The sequence below is a fragment of the Galleria mellonella genome, unplaced genomic scaffold (genome assembly GCF_026898425.1).
Source record: "Galleria mellonella isolate WM207_F2 unplaced genomic scaffold, CSIRO_AGI_GalMel_v1 utg746, whole genome shotgun sequence".
NCBI lineage: Eukaryota > Metazoa > Arthropoda > Insecta > Lepidoptera > Pyralidae > Galleria > Galleria mellonella.
Window position 1 is genome coordinate 2,084,547 of NW_026442148.1, and position 22,929 is coordinate 2,107,475.

The 22,929-nt window shown below is 34.4% G+C and overlaps 2 protein-coding genes across 9 annotated transcripts in view; both read left to right on the forward strand.

The window, feature by feature from the left end:
• Positions 1 to 4,223: 4,223 nt before the first annotated feature.
• LOC113513117 (uncharacterized) lies at positions 4,224 to 12,198 on the forward strand. The gene is made up of 3 exons (XM_052901069.1): positions 4,224 to 4,319; positions 5,413 to 5,959; positions 6,422 to 12,198. Exons 1-3 carry the CDS (start codon positions 4,224 to 4,226, stop codon positions 12,196 to 12,198), a joined length of 6,420 nt encoding a protein of 2,139 aa, XP_052757029.1.
• A 1,088-nt stretch (positions 12,199 to 13,286) lies between these two features.
• The window catches only part of LOC113509709 (CLIP-associating protein), a 62,321-nt gene continuing 52,678 nt past the window's right edge, over positions 13,287 to 22,929 (forward strand). For 4 of the 8 annotated variants that reach the window (XM_052901174.1, XM_052901179.1, XM_052901180.1 and 1 more), the window contains exons 1-2: positions 13,287 to 13,529; positions 21,953 to 22,116. The gene's annotated coding sequence lies outside the window, so the exon portion shown is untranslated. Of the gene's footprint in view, positions 13,604 to 21,952; positions 22,117 to 22,929 lie in introns of all 8 variants that reach the window. The other 4 variants (XM_052901176.1, XM_052901175.1, XM_052901177.1 and 1 more) reach the window with 4 other exon arrangements.

A 22,929-nucleotide genomic window follows, 5' to 3' on the forward strand; every position in this document is an offset into this window, starting at 1 on the left:
TTAAATATTAAATTCCAAAAATTTTAATGTTATCTCACCACCATTCGGCACAAGTGTGTACTGTTTCCCACCATCCAACAGTGTCACCGCTAAGCTAGCATTCCGTAAACCTCGAATTACCGCCACCATACCCTCACCACATTCCATGACGCCTCAAAACAATCGGTTGTCTTTAAGAGGATTTGACTGAAATTAAGAGAATTGGCATGCCGTGAATTTTGGGGGGAAAAGAGATTGTTAGAAATAGAGATGTTAATCCCCATTATTATTCCTATTTCAGCCGTTAACTGTCCACTGCTGGACATAAGCCTTCCCCATAAAGAGAGTTTTGCCAGTTGTTGCCACGCTTTGCAGGCGGGTTGGCAAACACAGTTAGGCTTTTAGAGATGTTTTAAAAGGGCTGCTGCTACCCATCCCTCGCCCTCCCTTAGCTGCCTCTTACGACACTCACGGGAAAAGAAGAGGTGGCCCATTCTATGCCAGGTCACACACGGCGGATTCGCGTTACCAATAATATATTGTACTTCTCTAAGCTATCTCCTCTGGACACGATCATGGTTAATTTCTCGTGAATTTGCCACAAGCGATGGGTTCACAGATTTAGCTTAATCATTAAGGTTTTACCTTTCATTAGTGCCCCACCACCGTATATCGTTGGCTTAGATAAGTACACAATTCCACCACCATTAATTAAAAAGTAATTATTTTCCAGAGGGAGACTTTGTACAAAAGGCGTTTGCTTAGCCACCTCTATCCCATTCGTGTTTCCACCGTGAAGCAGATAGGTTTGCATGGCTATTTCAGTTTGAAGGGTGGGATATGGCAGTGAATTTACAGGGTATAGAGGAATAACACCTGAGTCCTCAGGAATGGCAACGAGCCAAAACGCAGTGTAGGACGACCCGCTCACTAGATGGAGTAACGACCTCAAATGCATTGTAGAGAGTCAGTGGATGCAGGTGGCATAGGACCGCTCTTTATGGCAGTCTATGGGAGAGGCTTATGTCCAGCAGTGGACGGATAATGGCTGAAATGATGATGGCGATGACATTCTAATATAAAAAAGTTGTCTGGAAGAGATTGCTTCGCAATAAGACCGCCTTTTGTACTACACTATACTTATTGAAAATTGTTCAACAAATCCTGTTATGTTGGTGCAATAAAGTGTTAAATAAATAAATAAATAAAATATTATACATACATTACGTATGTTTCTTCACATGAATTTTGTTATTCGTCTAAATTGCAGTTTATAATATTGTAATTAGTGTTATCAGATAAAGTAACTTAGAAGATTTAGAATTTTTACGCAAAAAGACGGATGTCAAATTGTCTACGCCATTTGTACCTTATATATGTCTCTTCTTTTTAAATGATAACCCTGTCATTCGGCCAGAAAATAACCATAGAATATTCTAATATATAAAATTCTCGTGTCGCAGTGTTTGTTACTAAACTCCTCCGAAACGGCTTTACCGATTTCTATGAAATTTTGTGTGCATATTGGGTAGGTCTGAGAATCGGCCAACATCTATTTTTCATACCCCTCAATGATAAGGGTGACCTACCCTTAAATATTAGTTTTTATTTTTTTGACATTTTTTTTATTTTTATTTTATTATGACTAAGCATTGAAAAATACATACAGCTTCAAATTTTTACCCTTTTACGATCAACCCCTGTTTTTTAATAGCGATTTTTATATTCTGAAAAAGGGTTGCAAAATGGCAATCGAAAATAACAATTATAGAAAATGTTATACGGCCGTATAACCCTACCAAATTCAGATATAACCCGCTTGCATACTTTCTACATAAACTGTGTCGAATATATAATCTAGTAATGTAAAATTTGTCAAATAATTGACATATCAAACATTTCCTAAACACTAGCCTGCTATGAATTGAGAAAAATAGCAACTGATGGTGTATCTTTCGTCCTCTTTTTACTAATTATATATGCGTAAGAAGAGAGGAGGCAACCATATGATTTACAGTTTTTATTTTATTATTCCATCTATGTAATTCCTTGTTCTTAGCTTGCAACTGAGAGTTACCTACCTTTGTGACGCCATAGACTTAGTATAATATACACATATTCTGTCCTTGTTCTTAGTATCTTCTAAGGACAATTTTAATTCCGAAATCTTTGAGTATTCTTTATAATCTAAGCCTGACATAAGTCACAGTACCTTTAACACATATAAACAATCAAAATAATAATTTTACAATGAAATAAATGTCTTGCATTTAATGTAAATTTCATACAACTTTTAGTGATCCGGAATGGACGCGTCTCTTTAAAATGTGCCTATCTAAATAAGGTTTGAAGACAGTAACAGAAAATGGCAATGTTGTTGATGCTGCAGATTTGGATATAGATAGCTGATGGGATTTAAAATTCATTTTTGTAAGTAACACTTGTATACAGTAGCGTTCGCAAATATTTTTATTTTTCTGTTTTTATTATATCCTTCATTAAATGTCCTTTGCTTAAGGCCTCCCCCATAAGGAGGTGTTTTGCCAGTAACAGTCGCGCTTAGCGGGCGGGTTGACAACCGCAGTTAGCCTTGGTGATGTTTTGAGAGGGACGCTGCTGCCCATCTCTCGTTCTCCCTTAGTCGCCTCTTACGACACCCACGGGAAAGGAAGTGGTGGCACATACAATGCCGGGACCATACGGCTTTATTCTCATAATCTCACTTACTTATTACAATTTGTCGAAATCATTTATGTCAAATTGTGTTGTCGATTTGGAACCGACTTCGAAACATGAGCAGTACCATGGGCATAACGGTTTCGCCCATGATACCCCCATGCCTTGCCATTTCTGAGGATTCAGGTGTTATTTCTCTGTACCCTGTAAATTCACTGCCATATCCCACTCTTTAACTTTGTGCAAACACAACTGCTTCACGGTAGAACAGAGAATGGAACACGAATGGGACAGAGGTGACCAAGCAAACGACTTTTGTACAGAGTCTCCTTCTGGTTTAAGATATACTTAAGGTACCATAATATTTCTTTTCGATAGAAAATAATAAATGACAAATAGAAATTATGTGCGACATAACTTTTAAAAAAAAATCATTATTAATTGACCCTTTCGTTAAAGTATATTATGAATTCAGTTGATAATTACATTCCTGGAATGCTGGAGAATATAATAGCACGATATCTGGACATCATTAGTTTTAAGTTAAGAGTAGTCCATCGTCCACTGCTGAACATAAGCCTTCCTCATATTTCCCCACGAAGTGCGATCAGGCGTCGTTTGCGTCCAGTCACTTACCATCAGGTGAGACACATGCTCGTTTGCTCTCTGTTGTAAAAAAAAAGAAAAAAGTGACTCCTTACTTCACTTTTGAGATCCTCACTCCATCCCACGAGGTCTTATCACACACTTTTTTTTTTGGTGGGTGAAAATGCTAATCTCGGATGCGCTATCGGTACACCCTGACGAGGCACAGTGAGACATGATAGGGGATGAAAGCTGGTCAGTTAGTCCATTGTGACTTCCGCAAAAAATAATGACAGTGGGAACAACGTGACACGGCATATTACTAGCAAGTCAGGTTACCCTCCTCGTGGTTTCCCCTGGAAACCATCGAACTTAATCTCAGATGAATTCATCACGATGACAGCCCAACTGGCCTGACCTTTCATCTTTACCTATCATTGGTGCCCAGCCAGAGTACACCGATAGCACAGGCAGAGTTGCCATTCCATTTTCACAATAAAAAAACCTGTCAAATGGGGTGATAGGTATAGCCCAAGATTTTATTTTACACGAAAATAGCAAACAAGCATATAGCATGAAAATCTGATAAACTGTAGCCTATGGACGCCTGCAACACCTTTGCCGACCCTGAAGGAACCATAATACACTTTTTTTTAATAGATGAGAATGGCATGGTAACTCCGCCCGCGCTAAATGTATACGCTGGCGGGACACCAGTGCGGAATGATAGGTGAGAATGAAAAGGCAAGTCAGTTAGCCCATCGTGATGAATACATTTAGAATTCAACAGGATGGTTTCCAGAGGTTGACCTCCAGGTCAACCTGACAAAAGTAACCCGGACAAAATATATTACTGGCAATGTAACTGGTAATCCGCGTTACTAACAATCCCTTTCCCTCCAACCACACACTTTAATCCCTAGAGACAACCTTGGAGGGCTAAAAGCAAATAATTTCAGACCTGCAACCAACATCTGTGTCCAATGATTAAGGAGAGACTCGGTCACCACCGCGGGGTACACCATAAGCAGTCGACTGCGTCAAACACGCAAGGATGTGAAGAGGCACTTATTGATACGGTATTTATTTACAACTACCTCCTAATATTAGAATTTAACCGTGTGTTCCCAGCATAGAATAGCCTGCCACTTACTTTCTCCGAGATGTCGTAAGAGGCGACTAAGGGAACTCAATGCTAGAGCGATGGGTAGCAATATCCTTGTTAAAGCCTGACTACGGTTGCCAAACCGCCTGCTAAGCGCAGCAGCTAATGGCAAAACTTTCCCTTTTGGGTAAGGCCTATGTTCAACAGTGGACAGTTAACGGCTGACTTCTTTTATACAACTTAGAATGGCAAACAAGCTGACGGTCCACCTGATGGAAAGTGGTAACCGTCGCCTATAGATATGAGCAGAACCATGGACATAACAGAGTATACCGTTTCGCCCATGATACCCCCCATGAGTTGCCATTCCTGAGGACTCAGGTGTTATTCCTCTGTACCCTGTAAATTCACTGCCATATCCTACCCTTCAAACCGAAACACAGCCATGCAAACACAACTGCTTCACGGTTGAAACACGAATGGGACAGAGGTGGCCAAGCAAACGCTTGGGTGGATTGGAAACTGTAGTAAGGTGATGTTTTAAGAGGAACGATCATCAGCCATCGACTATTAAATTTCCTTAATCACCTCATACGATACCCACGGGACCCACATCCCAAAAAAGGGACAGTTCATTCTATACCGGGACTGCACAGCATGTAATCTATACTTATAATAAATCTGTAGAGAGGTCAATTCTGTACATTAAATATATTTCCAAAATAACTATCAGGGGGTGATTAGTGATCGATACTGATGCCATAAATGCAAGCAGTAAAATTTTTGTCTGTCTATCTGTATTTTAACTAAACTTGGTACAATTATTCTTCATACTCTTGGGCAGGTTATAGTATACTTTTCATCACGGTACGATCAATAGGAGCAGAGCAGTGAAGGAAAATGTGTCTGTTACATCAAAACCACTGAACCGTATAGAAGGACATAGGCTACTTATTTTACGAAAGGCGAAGTCGCAGGCAGCAGCTAGTGGTAAAATAAAATCTGCTCCTAGCAATTCACAATAATTAGTAAATAAAATTCACTTATTCATTTTATGATTCTTCCAGGTTTCCGTATCACCAACCTCAATGACCAGCCTCAATATTTCAAGTTCAAGAAAAAACGTACCTTGCCAGATATCAAGAGCATTCGACAATATGAGTCAAGGCACACACAGCAATCGAGAGACTCATGTAAAGAACAGTGCTAATGGTCCGTTAAAAAAAACTGAAACGTGGGACGGGATAGCACCTGAAAATAATTATAAAAATAATCTAAAAAGTGAAATCATTAAATGGTTACAAGAAATACCGATCTATCCAAATTTCGAACCGTCCGCAAAATTGATGAGAGAAAATATGATGAATGAATTATTGGATGAGCTTTATAATCTCTCCGTTGATGTCAATTGTGGCAATAATGAAGAAAATATTAGAAAGTGCATTTATATTTTCCTAAATAATCTACCCATGTGGTATCCGGGAGCGACACGCGATCAAGAACTGTTTGTTGAAAGATTAACAGAAAATTTGTTTCAAAAAATTAAATGGATAAATGAAAAAACATTTGTTAAAGATACTGATACTGATTTTGATATTAATGAAAAAAACTCAGGTGATATCCAAAATATGCCATTAAGTAACAGATATAGCAATAAAATGTATTTAAATGACAATTATAATTTGTTAAATGAAGAAATATATGACTGGTTCTTGAAAATAAAACTTGAAAAATCTGACAAGTGTGATGTTATTACAGACAGACATAAAATAAAACATTTAATCGCAAATCGACTCGAACCATTATTAAAAAGACCGGTTACATTCGACAATAAAAGAATGTTAAAGGCTGAAATTGTGAAAATTTTACAAACGATGCCAATTTCTATTAGTTGTGTGCATAATAAAAAATATATATGTAGTAAATATGCTGAGGACTTAATTAATAGATTATCGGGTGTTCAGTTTGATAATGTGTGTTGTAAAAATTCTAATATTCATGGATTATATAAACAACAAGCCTTAAATAATAATAATCTCAAAAGTATTATCTCAGAAAAAGTTAAAAATGTTTTAGAACTTAACAAAATGGATTCATTCGATGAGATTGAAGAAAACATATCAGATATCTTGATTGATAATTTTAATTCAATTAATTCAGATAAAGATTTGTATGCAAAAGTGGAAATATGTGACCTTTTACGCAATAACTACAATATATCTGAACCTCAGGCCTCTAATATTGCTGTATATTTAGTTAAAAATGTAAGATGCGTGACTGATGAATTATATAATGCAATATATTCAACTGACATCATTCACCAACCATGTCATTCTGGAAATGTTCTCGTCCTTACATCGGAGCATGAGATTGCTGGACCGTCTAATTATTCCATAACATTACCGTCTAAGCAAAGTCCTAAAATTAAAAAGGAAATTTCAAAATTGAACATCGATGAACAAAAGTACATGAGTAAAGTTGCAACGCTTATAAGAGCCTGGATGGATACATTACCTGAACAGTTTAGTTATTCAAAAGATAAAAACTTTAAAGAAACTATAATATACGATTTAGCTGGCGATATAATGGATGAAGTAAAATTAGAACAATTCGCACCGCACGCAGATACAGACAGAGATATAATGATAAAATATTTTGTATACAAATGGCTACTTAAGTTCGATATTTTGGAAGACTTAGATGACCCAGAAACGCATGTAAATAATTTTATGAGGCATTTAGAGGAAATACCAGTACCTGTTATGACTAAACCTCAACACGGAAACAGACAAGTAATGGATAATATTAAACATATGCAAGGAGAGTTAGCTTGGAAAGAATATTTTGTACCAAAAGGCATAGATATTTTGGAAGATGAAATTTCTATCTGGATGAATGAACAACCATCTAGTATTTATATAAATAAAAATAAAGATCATCAAAATAAAGCTATACATGAGTTAGCTGAAATTTTACAGGTAAAACTGAAAAATAAGTGTCCAGAAACTGAAATAACTCAAGAAGTAACTAAATGGCTTAATAATGTAATAGTCCTGAAAAAGAAAATAAACATCGATATATTGACTGACCAGCTGAAAGAGAGGATAATAAAGTTACCACAAGATGCTACCTTAGCGGCCTCACTAGATAAAAAATTGAAGCAAGATGCTGAAGTAGTTCAACCAAATATCACAAATCAAAACAAAGACAAAACAGATGTTCGAGATGCGTCAAAATACAATGAAGATCTTGATAAAACATTGTTACAATTAATAGATAAATACATAGAACATAATTATAACGCAGAAGATGCTATGGCTAAAGGAGCATTTTGTGAACTACTAAAATCTGAATTTAGAAAATTAAGCCCACCAACCAGAAAACAATTATATAAAAAAATCGAAAATACAAAATCACATAAAGATTATCATTTAAAACAATTGGATAAAGAATTGCTGTACATTAAAATAATATCTGATTGGTTAAAGAATATACCAATAAATCATTCTTATAATACACCTGGAAATAAACAGCGAATCGAATTTGTAAATAATTTGGCTGAAAATATATATAAAATTGAAATGGATAGACTAGCGGCACCTACTGCAATGGACTATAATGTGTATTTAGCTTCAATCATAAATCAGTATATAGAACAATTACCTATTCTACCCGAACATGTAAGTAATATTACACTAATAGTAAATCAATTAATTTCAAAAATAGTTGAAACCCGGTCATCGACAGATTGCCAAAATATTAGACGAAGAAACTCTTCTATTGACGATAAATTAGAAGAACAAAATTTAGAGGAATTCATAGAGCAATATATCCATATAAATAGTAAGAATATTGCTGATGATCAAGTTAAATTAGATGCTTGGACAAAAAGAGTACTACAAGAGATAAAAACAATTGTACAAAATAGTACAGATCCAACAGCGTTATGTAAAGCTGAGATATATAATAAGTTAAGTGAGATTCATATACCTGAAGACGAAATAATTAGCAATTTTAATCAAGAGTTGACTTATGCAAAAGAAATCTCTGATTGGCTTAATAATTTGCCATTACTATCCATTAAAAATTCAAAAGACAGAGATTCGAGGATTAAAATGATCACTGAACTAGCAGAAAAAATATCAGAAATTGTTAAAAAGAAAACTAATAATATTGATCAAGTACCAGAATATAACACTGAGTTAGAGAATTTCATTACAAAGTGGATATTAGAACTTCCTCTTAATACGAAAACACAGTTTTCTACGCCAGTAGTAATACAACAACTTATGAAAAGAATTGATAAAGACATTAATAAACAACCTACAGATAATGTACTACAAACGAAAAATAAAAGTAATCGTAGTAGTCTGATTAAAAAAAGTACTAAAACTAAACCTCAAACTAAAAGCCTTAAAAATGTATCAGTGTCAAGTCAGGATCTGAAAAATAAAAATGCAGGCACGTTAATTATGGAAGCGATTGAAAATTGGTGTCGTGATTTGCCAATTGCAGAGGATAATAAAGATACTGTTAAGACCATTAAAGATGATATAGCAAAACAGTTGTTCCAAAGAGTTGGGGATTTAAATCTAGATCCAAGATTTTGTAACGATGACTTGTTATATCAAGACATATTAAGTGATGAAATCGATACAGTATTGGAAAATTTACCCAGAAACCCTGATCTACTGAATAACTGGGAGGATATCAAGACAAGACTGATTCGAAACGTTATGGATGCAAAGACAATCATTAAAGAAAAATCTAGTGGCGAAAATTATAAACAAAAACTAGCACATGCTGTTGAAGCATCAATACCGATTCCAATACAAAACAAACAAAATCATGATCCAGGTTTCGAATTATATAAGAATCACTTAGTTAATATGTTTATATTGGAAAATTTTGATCATGGAAATGGCATGGAAAAATTAAAATATGAAATGAAAATAAAGGATGAAATTGATAAGCTTTCCTTCGAAGCTCAGAAAAGAAACGCCGTATCCATAAATAGAGATCAATTGTATAATGAACTTTACAGTGCTTTGTTTAAAGTTCCGATTCCTGATGAACGTTCTGTTATTAAAGAAATAGAAAAAATTAAGACAAAGTATGTAATTGAGGACTGGTTTAAAAGTGTGCCTTTAAAAAAAGTTACTTCTTTTGATGAACTTTTACAATGGGATCAAATATTGTCTATGTTAGCAAAGAGAATACACGAAATAGAAAATAATGAATCTACGCCAGATATAAAGATACAAAAAGAAATAAGTAAATGGTTGTATAGACTGCCTATAAATTCGGAACACAGTATGAATATGGAAGAGTATATAAATCAATTACAGACAACACTTAAAAATACTAAAGATAACAGAAAATATGTAGGTAAATTACAAGGTAATGATAGACTCAAAAATCAAACAGTACAAAAAAAATCTAAAACTAAAGGTATTTTAGGAACAAGTCAAATTGCAGGCCCCAGTAGTGCAGGTCAAATATGGAGAAGTCCAACAACCTCAACAAAACAACCTTGTTGTCAAAAACAGCTTTCAAAGAAAAAACCAGCGGATCTTATTTTAGAAATAGTTGAAAACTGGTGCGCTGATCTACCTTTAAATGTGAATGGTGCTCAAATAAATATAAATATAAATGAAATAAAAGATGACCTTGTCACGAAAATTGTTATTATAATTAGTGAACTTAACGCCGACCCTAAAACTTTCAATGATGATTTATTATTTGACAATTTATTTGATAACGAACTAGAAAATATATTATCTACTCTCCCAGTATGTTGCACATTTCAAAAAAGTAAAGAAGTTAGAAAATTTCAATTAATGGAAGCTCTTAACACTGTTAAACCTCTTATTAAAGCAGAAAGAGCCCGCCATGAATACAAAGAAGAACTTAAACGTACTATATCTATCATACTAGACGAGCCTCAAAATACAACTGCTGATAAATTAGCTCTGTTCAATGATCTTAAAGAAGAAATTGTTAACAATTTTATTCAGTATAATTATAAAAGAGATAATATTGAAGAGAAACAAATATATAAATATAAGGTGGATGATGCTTTACTGAAATATATTCTAGATATAGCTAATAAAAAAGAAGGACAACCCGTTGATCCTATGATTATACGAAATCAATTATTATGTGAATTAGCAAAAACACCAATACCTAATGAAGACGCCATTAGGGAAATAGTTGAAGAAATAAATATGAAAAATGCTGTTGAAGAATTCTTAAATCAATCTTTACCTGCAGATAAAATAGAGAATAGACACTTAAAAAAGCAAGTAGAGTCCAGTTTAGCAAAACGATTACATGAAATAGAAAAAAGTGGACACAACTGCGCCAATGATAAGAAAATAAAAGAAGAGATAGTAAGATCCTTAAGAAAACTAATTAGAGAAATTGATGAAAAAAATGTTGAAGAATTTGTGAGAAAACTTAAAGACAATGAATTAGATAGAAAAGCGTCTCCAATAAAAAAACCCGACTCTTTCAATGACTCGATAAATATGACTGAAATGCTTCGTCATCACAGCTATTCAAATTATGAGGGCAGTTTCAAAACTTTACGGAGTGATGATATTTCAGCTCCTCCTGGCCAGTTATTTTCTCATGTTCCCGTAGGACTACCTCAGTACAGCGAAGAATGGTTGTCATTAGAACGCACAACCGGTAATGCTCTAAAAGCCGCACAAGGAATGACATGTAAAGAAGTTTGCAACACTGTAGCAGAACAAAATGCTCAATTACCTCATATTTCTAAAGTTATTCAACCTTCGCCAACAGATCAAATCAATATTTCAATACCTTTTCCACAAGCACAGAGTTCTGCCAAAAATATAAAACAAGTTGGACATAACTACACTAAAGATAATGTGCAAGAGGAAGTAGTTAGATCACTAAGAAAATTCGACAGTGGAAATGCAAAAGACGTTAAAGCTTTTGTGAGTAAATGCAAAGACAATAACTCGGATAGAAAATCATCTCCTGATGGCGTATCAAATATAACTGACATACTTCGTCAACACGGCTATTCAGGTTATAAAGGCAGTTTTGGAAGTTCAAAAAGTGGAAAATATCTGACTGTGCCATCGACATTCCCTCACGGTCCTGCAAAACCACATCACTACAGCGAGGAATGGTTATCGTTGCAACGCACATCGGGTAATGCGCTAAAACCATCACACCAAATGACATGTAATAAAGTTTGCAATACTGTAAGAGATCAAAACACCCAATTACCTCACATTTCTAATGACATTCAACCTTCGGTAACATACCAAATTTATGTTCCTATATCTGTACCAAAAACTTCTACCGCGAGGGAATCTATGACCAATCAGATGATAAATTCAAATCATATCGAAACAGATAGATTTGATCAGGCGACTGGTTATATTCCTATTCCAACCCAAAATGTGCCTGTTTCGTGTCGAAACAGATCTCCAGTCGAAAGAAAAACTGTCGGAATTCAAATAACAAACGCTGCCCCTCCAATAAATTTAAGAGCTGTGAACCAAACTCCAATAAGTTCAAGAGCCACATCTTGCCCGATGACATCCAGTATTCCTGACCTTTCACCTGACATTTCACCTGCGAATGCTCACAATTTAAGGTCAAGAACTTTAGCAGCGACACCGGGTTTGACACATTCATCACAAAGAAGAACAGCAAGAAGTACTCCAAACTTCGAAGACAGAGAAAATTCTATTTGCGACTGCACTGGTTCAGGGCAGCGAAGAAGAAAATGCTTCATGCCAAGGTGTTGGGACGATTTCGGCCCTATGTGTTGGAGAGTTCCACATCCTGGTCCATGTTTCTTTTATTATTAATTATCTGATCTATTCATCTATTTGCGACTACTGTCATTAAATTTGTATTACTTGGGAAGTGCTTTTCTGTGTTATTATGTTTATCAAATAAGACGGCGACATGCAATTTTATTTTATTATGGATATGTGTAACTATTAATTTGAAAATAAAAAAATAAAAACAATAGTTTACACTTCGTAGAGTATTATTTTTATAATTATTGGTAATGAATGAATGAATTGTTAAGAACCACCTTGGTTCAATGACAGGCGATATGTATTCTAGCATTCTAGATCCCGGCGTTGCTTAATACTGGTGAGTGCTACTACCAATTTCCTATATTGTGAATGAGTATAATTTATTTGCATTATACAATATAGGAAATAATCAAGCCAAATACAGTTAATTAAAGCAATAATTATATTATATTTTGACATTTAGAATTTTCATACAGCGTTTCGTAGGTTGAGTACGATATTTTAGCTAATGAAATAAAACAAGATTTTATCTTTATTAATAACAGTAACGAGCTTATGAGTTCATAAGCTATGTTTTATTCCGGATTAAATAATAATAGTTCAATTTATCCACTATGAGAAAGGAATATATATACATATTTGATTGATATTTTTTGTATTGTTTTTATGCCATCTATTATCGTGTAAGGACATCATTCATCTCCATGTAAATATACGCCATCTATTGTGAAATAACGACAACAACAAAGGTGTGTTTGTTTTGCACTTTGTTCACAAATTTTCTATAGCTTATAATTATATTAAATCATTATTAACATAATATACGGTGAAATTAAGTCACAATAGTTCTTAGTTCATATTTTAAGACTGTAGACAAAAACGTATGAAGTTACCTAAAGCCATCATAAAGTTACCACTAAATATTTGAATATTAAAAATATTAAAAACGTAAAGTTAGATAGTAAATAAGACACGGTATAAATATACTATTTTTTTATATATCTATTTAGATTTTAGATATTTTTAAGAACAGGCGTGACAGATACGGATGTATATAGTATGTTGTTAAGAGTATATTCCTTTGCATAATGCGAATTTCTAAAAAAAATTACTAATAGTTTATGGTTCTATCTATGACGCCATGACAGGTCACGTGATGTAAATTTTTGTTGGGCATGCGTTATATTGGTGAATCTTTTCTCATTTTTAAACTGCGATACGTTTTTTCACGAAAAAATAATTACATGAACGAATTTATTGTTTTTCTACGCTAATTGTGAACTGTAAATAAATAGTGAACACCGGATAGTGTTTGTGTGTGCCTGTAAGGAAGTGTTTTGTTCAGGTCAAATCAAAAATGGAAATATCGTAAGGTGACTTTATTAACGAATTACTCAGTTATTTCTTTGTTACAAATATATTTGCGATATTAACGTGAGATATAACGGTAGTATCATTATATTTATACAATTTCAACACTGCAACAAGTAGGAAATAATGGTAACGACACTTTGCAAAAGTGTTGGCTATTTTGACATATCGCGAGACATCTTTGCTTATTTTATATTGTAATCTTTTATTTCTGTTACGCCTATACCGGCCTACCACTCGCGCTGTGTCTAAAATAACTCCCCTTCGACAAATTTGTGTACAAATATAACCGTACACGTAATAATAAGGCAAGGATATTATGAATTATAATAATATGCCTACGGTTGACATTGTCACTGTTGATAAATTTTCACCGAGACTCAATTGGTTGAAACGGTGATGACATCATTTGTCCAGATGTAAAATTAAATAATTTGTTATTTTGTTTGAATGTCTTTTTATAAATAGACCATCCAAAGGCATGATAAATTATATTTTTTTTTATATTTTATTTATAGTATCATAAACATAGTAAATCAATTACTTGCCTATTTCATAATATAAGTTAGCGAATTTGTTTTTCAATAACGTTAATCAATTATTATTCAGTAATGCAACAACTACTAGAAATACATATTTGAATTGTTTCAAATACCATAATTTAAATTCTAACCTTACACCCCTCTATCTGAATTACGATTAAATAAATATTAAACAATGTTGTTTAAATTTAAACCCATTATTTGATAATACCTTTTTTTTACATGCATATATACATCACCCCTTTGGGTGATGTATATCACCCCTTTTACCTATTGTGGTAGGCAAAAACAATACAATGACAGTCTTGGGTTCAAACACATTCATCATTCTATTCATGTTTTCCAGTTATGGGTACTTTTGATTTGGCCCTTCTTCAGCATGTTGCCTATTTAATTTATTTATTTATTTATTCATTAGTACAAATATGTGTACATGGCGGACTTAATGCTAAAAGCATTCTCTCCCAGTCAACCATAGGGAAGTGTCAGAATACTCAAATGTGGTACTACTAATTATTGATATACATACATACTAAAATTACATATATAAACGAATAAATATATATGAATAACAAATATACTTACACATATATGATATATACTATATTATACATGAATTTGGGAATAATATAAAGCACTTATTGCTCGGATAAAAAATAAAAAGTGAGTGTGAACGCAATTTTTTAAAAATGGTTTAGTCGGATTTACATGGATTCATGTAAATAAGCTTTTAAGTTTACCCCCTATTGACTCTTCTAATTTGTATCCAATATATTTTGTAATTCTTCTTTCATATATATCTTATTTATTATATTAATTGATCATTGAAGGGTAAATCCATTTCAAATGACTGATCTAAGAATATGGCTGTCCTTAAGAATATTCACTCACCAACATTTGTCACTATATTATTATATATATAGTATATCACTGTGTGATCCTGGCATTGTATGGACCACCATTTCCATGACCATGGGTGTTGTAAAAGGCAACTAAAGGAACTTAATGGTATGTCACGCATGTGATAACAATAAACACTGGCGGGGCACCAGTTAGGGATGATAGGTGAAAAAGAAAAGGCAGGTTAGTTCGCCCATCAAGATGAATACACCTGGAATACAGCACGATGGTTTCCAGGAGGATCACGGGGAGGTTGACTTGATAGGGTATATTGCTAGCAATGGGACTGGTAGTTTGCGTTACTAACAATCCCATTCCCCCAATATTCAATATCTATATTGAATATTACCTGTCCTTAGCTCACAGTTAAATAAATAAATAAATAATTTTACGAAATTACTGTTTTATGGATCACAATAAACTAAAATTATATCAGACTCTATGGTGGCCAATGAGTTTCTTACATCATAACATTCTTTGAGGCTAATTATGTCTAATTATAGTCTGCTTCTATGGAACATAATGAAAATGTACACAAATGTATAATTAACTTGACTGTATGACACATATGTTGTTTAATAAATGAAAAATTAACTATTGAAATGCATTAACCATGTAATTTACAAGTGCAATAAAGAATATATATTCAATTATTTAATTGACATTTCCTATAGAGAGTGTTGCTGTGATTATTTTAACCACCCTACAACACCGCCAAACTAAAGTTTAATCCCAACCATCTGGACTAGTGGTGGTCCTCCATCATGCATTTTCCAAGGCACTACGTTTTTCAAGGCACTTTCTTCCATGCATGTATTACATGTATTTGTAAACCGATATAACATCATAACTTACAAGAAAAGAGCATATTCCTTTTTAAATGGCTGCTAGCATGCATGCAATGCGTCTGGTGTTGTGGGTGATCATGGGCGGTGGTAGTCACTTATCATCAAGTTTGCCCCCTGTGTTATAAACAAAAAAAAACAAACAAGCCTTTTATGTATGTTCTAATTGGAAATAGGAGATACAACTCCTTTTTCAAACCTCCTCCTTTGTTTTTCTTTTCCTTTTTTTTTTTAACAGTTTATTCTGTTGTGTCCATGGTACTGCTCATGTCTATAGGCGACAGTTACTACTTTCCATCAGGTGGGCCATCAGCTTGTTTGCCATTCTAAGTTGTATATGTAAAAAAAAATATAGAAAGAAATTTTAGCCAATTGGATAGTAAACAAATAAATAATAGTAAGTTGTTAATATTGAAACATGGCTTGTATGTATATTATAGGAAAAGTCAATAAGTTGCATGTTGATACAGTAACATTATACATGAAAATTGTTAAACTAAATTTCAAAAACGGTCATTTGACTGCGCTTGATAGGTTTAGTGTTCAATCAAAATAACTGCTTTTGTCATGATTGAAATCAGAGTTCGGAAAAATCCGATTTTTATAATAAATATCAAAAATCCATTTTTTTTATATATATATATATATCCCGGCTAAGAAAAAGAAGAGAATTTCATTCTGTAAAGGGATTACACGCTTAAAAATGTGAAAGGAATTTGTAAAATAAAATAAATATCAAATTATTACTACATTTATTATTTAAAAAACTTTTAACAAGTAACAAAAGAATTACTTAGTCTTTATTTGAGAAATATTTTTTTAATGAACAATTAAAAAAGAAAACAAGTGCCTATTATTATAATTTATTTATTTAATTATTTATTTATTTATTTATATATACATTGAACAAACTTTTCATTTAAATAATATCGTTAGTTAAATACAATCGCTTTTTAAGAGAAATAATATAAATTATACATGTTACAAATGACAAAACAACATAATAATAAAGATTACACAATTATATAATAACATTACTGTTTTACTTTTAATTTAGAATAAAAGAAAAACATATAAAAAACGAAATGAATGTAGCAGTGTTTGTGCAAAGCACCTAACTCAGCATATGTCACAGTTTCAAATCTGAAGCTACGACACTGAGTTGCAGTAGACCCTAAATACGTATATAATATTATTATTGTTATGAGGTTGCCATTTTGGGAAACAATCTAAATTATTCTGAATTGTAGTTTTTCGCTACGTGTTGCCAGGATAAACTAATCTCCAAAATTTTTAGTTCAGAAGACAGGAAAAAATCAATTGATATTTATCAAAATAAAAATCAATTTATATATATATATTTACTAGCTGACCCCGTAAACGTTGTTTTACTACTTATTGCGAAATATAAAAATCGCAATTAAAATACAGGGGTTGATCGTAAAAGCGTGAAAATTTTAATTTGTATGTATTTTTCAATGCTAAATTATAATATAATAAAAATAAAAAAAAATGTCAAAAAAATAAAAAAAATTTTTGGGGTGGGTCACCCTTATCATTGACGGGTATGAAAAATAGATGTTGGCCGATTCTCAGACCAACCGAATATGCACACAAAATTTCATAAATATCGGTAAAGCCGTTTCGGAGGAGTTTGGTAACAAACACTTATTTTATACATAAGATTTTGTGGGATGCAATCTTTATTTGAAGTTGGTTAAAATGCCGTCAAGGCATTCTTAACGAAGTGTAAGCTTTACTGTGAACGCTGTTGAGTGGTAATTGATTCATACATTCCACCGGTGGTGTCCGCGTCGCCATAACATGTGGGAGTTCACCTTACGCACCATATTTGATAGTGAGGGCCGCGCGGCGGCGTTTGACGCACATGGGCATAAGTTTACTGTGCCAGTATTAAATAATATAATGCAATGTTTTTTAATCTTTTTCATGACCAGAGGGAGACTTTGTACAAAAGTCGATTGCTTAGGTACCTCTGTCACATTCGTGTTTCAATCATGAAGCAGTTGTGTTTGCATGGCTGTGTTTCGGTTTGAAGGGTGCGATATGGCGTGAATTTACTGGGTACAGAGGAATAACACCTGAGTCCTCAGGAATGGCAATACATGGGGGGGTATCATGGGTGGAAACAGTATACTCTGTTATGTCCATGGTACTGCTCATGTCTATAGGCGACGGTTACCACTTCCCATCAGGTGGGCCGTCAGCTCGTTTGCCATTCTAAGTTGTATAAAAAAAAGGACGCGACCCCCTTATTATTTACACTAATCTACATTTACACTAATATTATAAAGAGGAAAGATTTGTATTTTTGTGTGTATGTATGTTTGTAATGAATAAACACAAAAACTACTTTGCCGATTTCAAACATTCTTTCACCGTTAGAAAGCTACATTCACCCTGAGTAACACCATTTTCACCCATCAAAAAAAAACCCACCCTTGTCAGCAAGTTGTTAAAATAACCGTTTTATCTTTTTTTTCAAGTTTGCACTTGAATATACATACACATACATATACATGATAAAATTTCTATGAGACCTTTCTGAAACTACATATATCCCTACACATAAAGAAGTATTTTCCAAACCGGTTTATAACTGGCGGAGGTATGAGGTAAAAAAATGAGTCTAATTGAGAACCTGTTTTTTTTAACAGCCTTCAAAATATATTATATAGAAGTATAAATAATAATTATATATATATATATATATATATATATAATTATATATATATATATATATATATATATATATATATTGTACATCTATCATGTGTTTCCGATAATGTTAATGGCAATAAACACTACTTTTACATAATCAGTCGGTAGATATAGTTTAATAATATTATCGACACGGCCTTGCCTCCTTATCAGATTATTTGGAGGTCTTTGGACCGACTTGGGAGAAAGAGGTAATCTATTTGACTTGCTTCTTTTTGTATGACTACGGTTAAACCGAAAGAGTTTCAATTTATATAGATATATTATATGCTTATATTATATTATATTAAATACTATATACTTATATAGATTTTTAAAGTGAATTTGTTTATTTGCAATTTTCGATTGCTTGGGTACCTCTATCCCATTCGTGTTTCTACCGTGAAGCAGTTGTGTTTGCATGGATATGGCGTGAATTTACTGGGTACAGAGGAATAACACCTAAGTCCTCAGGAATGGCAACACATGGGGGGTATCATGGGCGAAACAGTATACTCTGTTATGTCCATGGTATTGCTCATGTCTATAAGCGACGGTTACCACTTTACATCAGGTGGGCCGTCAGCTTGTTTGCCATTCTAAGTTGTATAAAAAAAAAATGTTGACCCACAATGAGATGATCGGGCTATCGTATTTATTACACAATGCCCACAGAATGCTGTCACTGCTGCCACGCAGTCGGTGTAACAGAGACGCGATCCGTTTGCGTCTAATGGCGTAGAAGTCATCTGTCCATGCCGCTGCAAACATTGTGGATGCACTATAAAAACGTGGCAACCCATTTAGTTGCATATTTTATAATATATTTATTTATTTAAGGAACACCAACAGCATATTGCATTATAACATATAGGTATAACAAACATTAAATATAATACAATATTAATGCACACGCCTATTATAGGTATTCACAGCATTCACTTTAACATAGTTGTACAGTGCGAGACAATGAAGTAAATAATAAAACAAACATGTAACCCAAGTTGTGAGCAATATCAGGAAATTAAAGAATCAGATTATGAGTGAATTGAATTAAAAAATATATATATACTAGCCGACTCGGCAAACGTTGTTTTACCATATACATTATTTTTAGAACTATAAATGAAAATGTATCCTACTACAATTATTATATTGGATTGCCATCTTGCAAGCCTATTGCAACATATAAAAATCGCGATTAAAAAACAGGAGTTGATCGTAAAACGGTGAAAATTTGAATTTGTATGTATTTTTCAATGCTAAATCATAATAAAATAAAAATGGAAAAATTTGTCAAAAAAATAAAAAAAAAATTTTTGGGGAGGGTCACCCTTATCATTGAGGGGTATGAAAAATAGATGTTGGCCGATTCTCAGTCCTACCCAATATGGACACAAAATTTCATGAAAATTGGTGAAGCCGTTTCAGAGGAGTTTGGTAACAAACACCGCGACACGAGAATTTTATATATAACATATATTATGATAATTAGAGTTAATTTTTATTAGATTGTTGTACAAAGTGCTTCAGCAATTTATTCCTGTAGGAATTCTAATTATCATACATCATTCACATATTGGTAGCACTGTATAATGCATGCCACTTTCATAGTGTAAACATTTGGATACATTGGATAGGAAAGTGTATATCAGTGACTCATAGGAGCGTATTGACGTTGCATATAAATCAAATAGGCCTTGACACAGCCAATAACATCACTGAGTAATCCCGGCCGACCAATAATTTACCTCCTACCAGACGAATACATTTTACATCACGCGGACGGAGTCGCAAATAAAAGCTAGTCTCTTACAAAAAGTGTCTATTGTCGTAAGAATTCTATTGTCGTAAGAATCGAAAAGGGATCAATACGCGAGTAAATCCAGCAAAAAGAACTGTAACAATTGGTTCAGACTTGACGATGTTTTTTTTTTTTTTTAATGGGTGATAATGGAATGGTGACCCCACCTGCGCTATCGGTGGACACTGGCGGGGCATCAGTGAGGGATGATTGGTGAGAATGAAAAGGCAGGTCAGTTAGCCCATCGTGACGAATTCAACGATAAATTAGTCACGATTGTTTCCAGAGGGAACCGCGTGGAGGTCGACCTGATAGGGTTGATAGCAATGACGATTAACCTCCCCATTACTAACAATCCATTCCCCCCGGACTGACTTGATTGCATCCTCACCCATCACCCCGGGGTTACAATTTCATTATCATCCATTAAAAAAAAGTATTCCGAAGATATTTTTTTTTATACAACTTAGAATGGCAAACATGCTGACGGCCCACCTGATGGAAAGTGGTAACCGTCGCCTATAGACATGAGCAGTACTATGGACATAGCAGAGTACACTGTTTCGTCCATGATACCCCCCATGCGTTGCCATTCCTGAGCACTCAGGTGTTATTCCTCTGTACCCAGTAAATTCACGCCATATCCCACCCTTCAAACCGAAACACAGCCATGCAAACACAACTGCTTCACGGTTGAAACACGAATGGGACAGGGGTACCCAAGCAATCGACTTTTGTACAGAGTCCTCTGTCCATGGTCTAAATAAAATAGTACGTGTTATATATGATATAGTAATAAATTCCTATCTTAAATGTATGTACTTAAAACAAGATTAATGCTACCACTAGCTGGTCATTCTTACAAGTGCTCTCTGATGGTTTTTGTACACTTTAAAACTATTTTTAGATACAACCGACCACCGGTTTATGTGTGTGTGTTTGGTTAGAATATAACCCATCCGTGTACCAATTTTGATTCGAATCCGTTCAGTAGTTTTTGCGTAAAAGAGTAACAAACATGTTACATTCATTTAATATTTACAACAATAGTAATATTTGTTTTTTTGGTGGTAATGGTATGGTAGCCCCGCCTGCGTTATCGGTATACGCTGGCGGGGCACCAATGAGGGATGATAGGTGACGATGGAAAGACAGGTCAGGTAGCCAATTGTGATAAATACGCTTGGAATTTAACACGATGGTTTCTAGGTTTTTTTTAATGGGTGAAAATGGTATGGTAACCCCGCCTGCGCTAAGGGGATACGCTGGCGGAGCACCAGTGAAGGGTGATAGATGAGAATGAAAACAGGCCAGTTAGCACATCATGATGAATTCTGAAATCATCAGGAATTAACCATGATAGTTTCCAGGTAGTACCGCGTGGAGATCGACCTGGTTGGATATATTGCTGGCAATGGGATTCTCAGTCTCCATTACTAACAATCCCTTTTCCCCCCTGGTTTCAAAGGTGGACCGCGTGGAGGTCAACCTGGTTGGGTATATTGCTAGCAATGGTGCTCTTAGTCTCCATTATTAACAATAACAGTTAGGTTAAATAGTAGTTAGTAAAAAAATCGTATATTTCCATTTTTGATGAATTTCCCTTCCAACAGTGGACAAACGTGCGTTAATATAAACATGTGACAGTGTATGTCTGTGTAGTGTAGCGTGTAACAGTACAGTGGTCGGGGCGTGTGCGATGACCGGTGCATGGGACTGGACTCATTTCGGGACGAAGTGTTATTATTTGAGACTCGCAAGGACACCACAGTAAACGGTGAGTCCCTATTATCAATTTAAGCTGCAAATACACCGTCGATCCGTATAACTCTAGGTCACCAATAATAATGGTCACTAAAGCTGCAAACACACTGTCGGATCGGACGCAACAATCAGCCGCGGCTGACTAACTGATGTTTGACTGATTTAGACGATATGTTTGTGTAAAACTAACTGTATACCATGATTCTGTCCGCGTGAATCGGTACGTAAAGTATCCTATGTGCTAAGTTAGGATATAACCTACCCTTGTACCAAATTTCATTCAAATCTGTTAAGCAGTTTTTGCGTGAGTCACAAACATCACATACATTGTTTCAAAATTTTTCAATTTATTATATTTAAAGGATTGTCTGTACTAGCTAGACTTAGATTGTTGGATAACCGATGATGATTTGGCACGCTGGATATTTTGCACACACAAACATGCACTCGACTAAGGAGAGAAAGATAGCCGAACATCGTGCACACTCTTCAGTCTCATCCATCAGTCGCGGTTAATGGGCGCGTCCTATAGTATTGTTTGTTTATAAGGTTTAAAGCTATAGAAATACTTTTATACGCGTACTTATTTGAATCAGTACATTTGCATTCATCTGTGCGAACAGCTAGTCGGTAGTTGTTGGACAATCGTAGATTGGATCATCATATCAGCCTGTCACTGTCCACCGCTGAATATAGGTCTCCCCCTATAGGGGGAGATTTGCTAGTAGTAGCCTTGCTTGGCAGGCAGGTTGGCAACCGCAGTTAGATGTTATAAGAAAGACTAGGGTAGATCGGATGTTGAAAATCAATTTGGCTTGTTGGATGT

What these genes read in the sequence shown, in the direction of transcription:
- LOC113513117 (XM_052901069.1), top strand. Translation starts at nt 4,224, where the DNA reads ATGATTAAGGAGAGACTCGGTCACCACCGCGGGGTACACCATAAGCAG. An exon ending in AAGAGGCACTTATTGATACG is followed by an intron (nt 4,320 to 5,412) that starts GTATTTATTTAC and finishes TGATTCTTCCAG; the next exon opens with GTTTCCGTATCACCAACCTC. An exon ending in TATTAATGAAAAAAACTCAG is followed by an intron (nt 5,960 to 6,421) that starts GTGATATCCAAA and finishes AAAATGTTTTAG; the next exon opens with AACTTAACAAAATGGATTCA.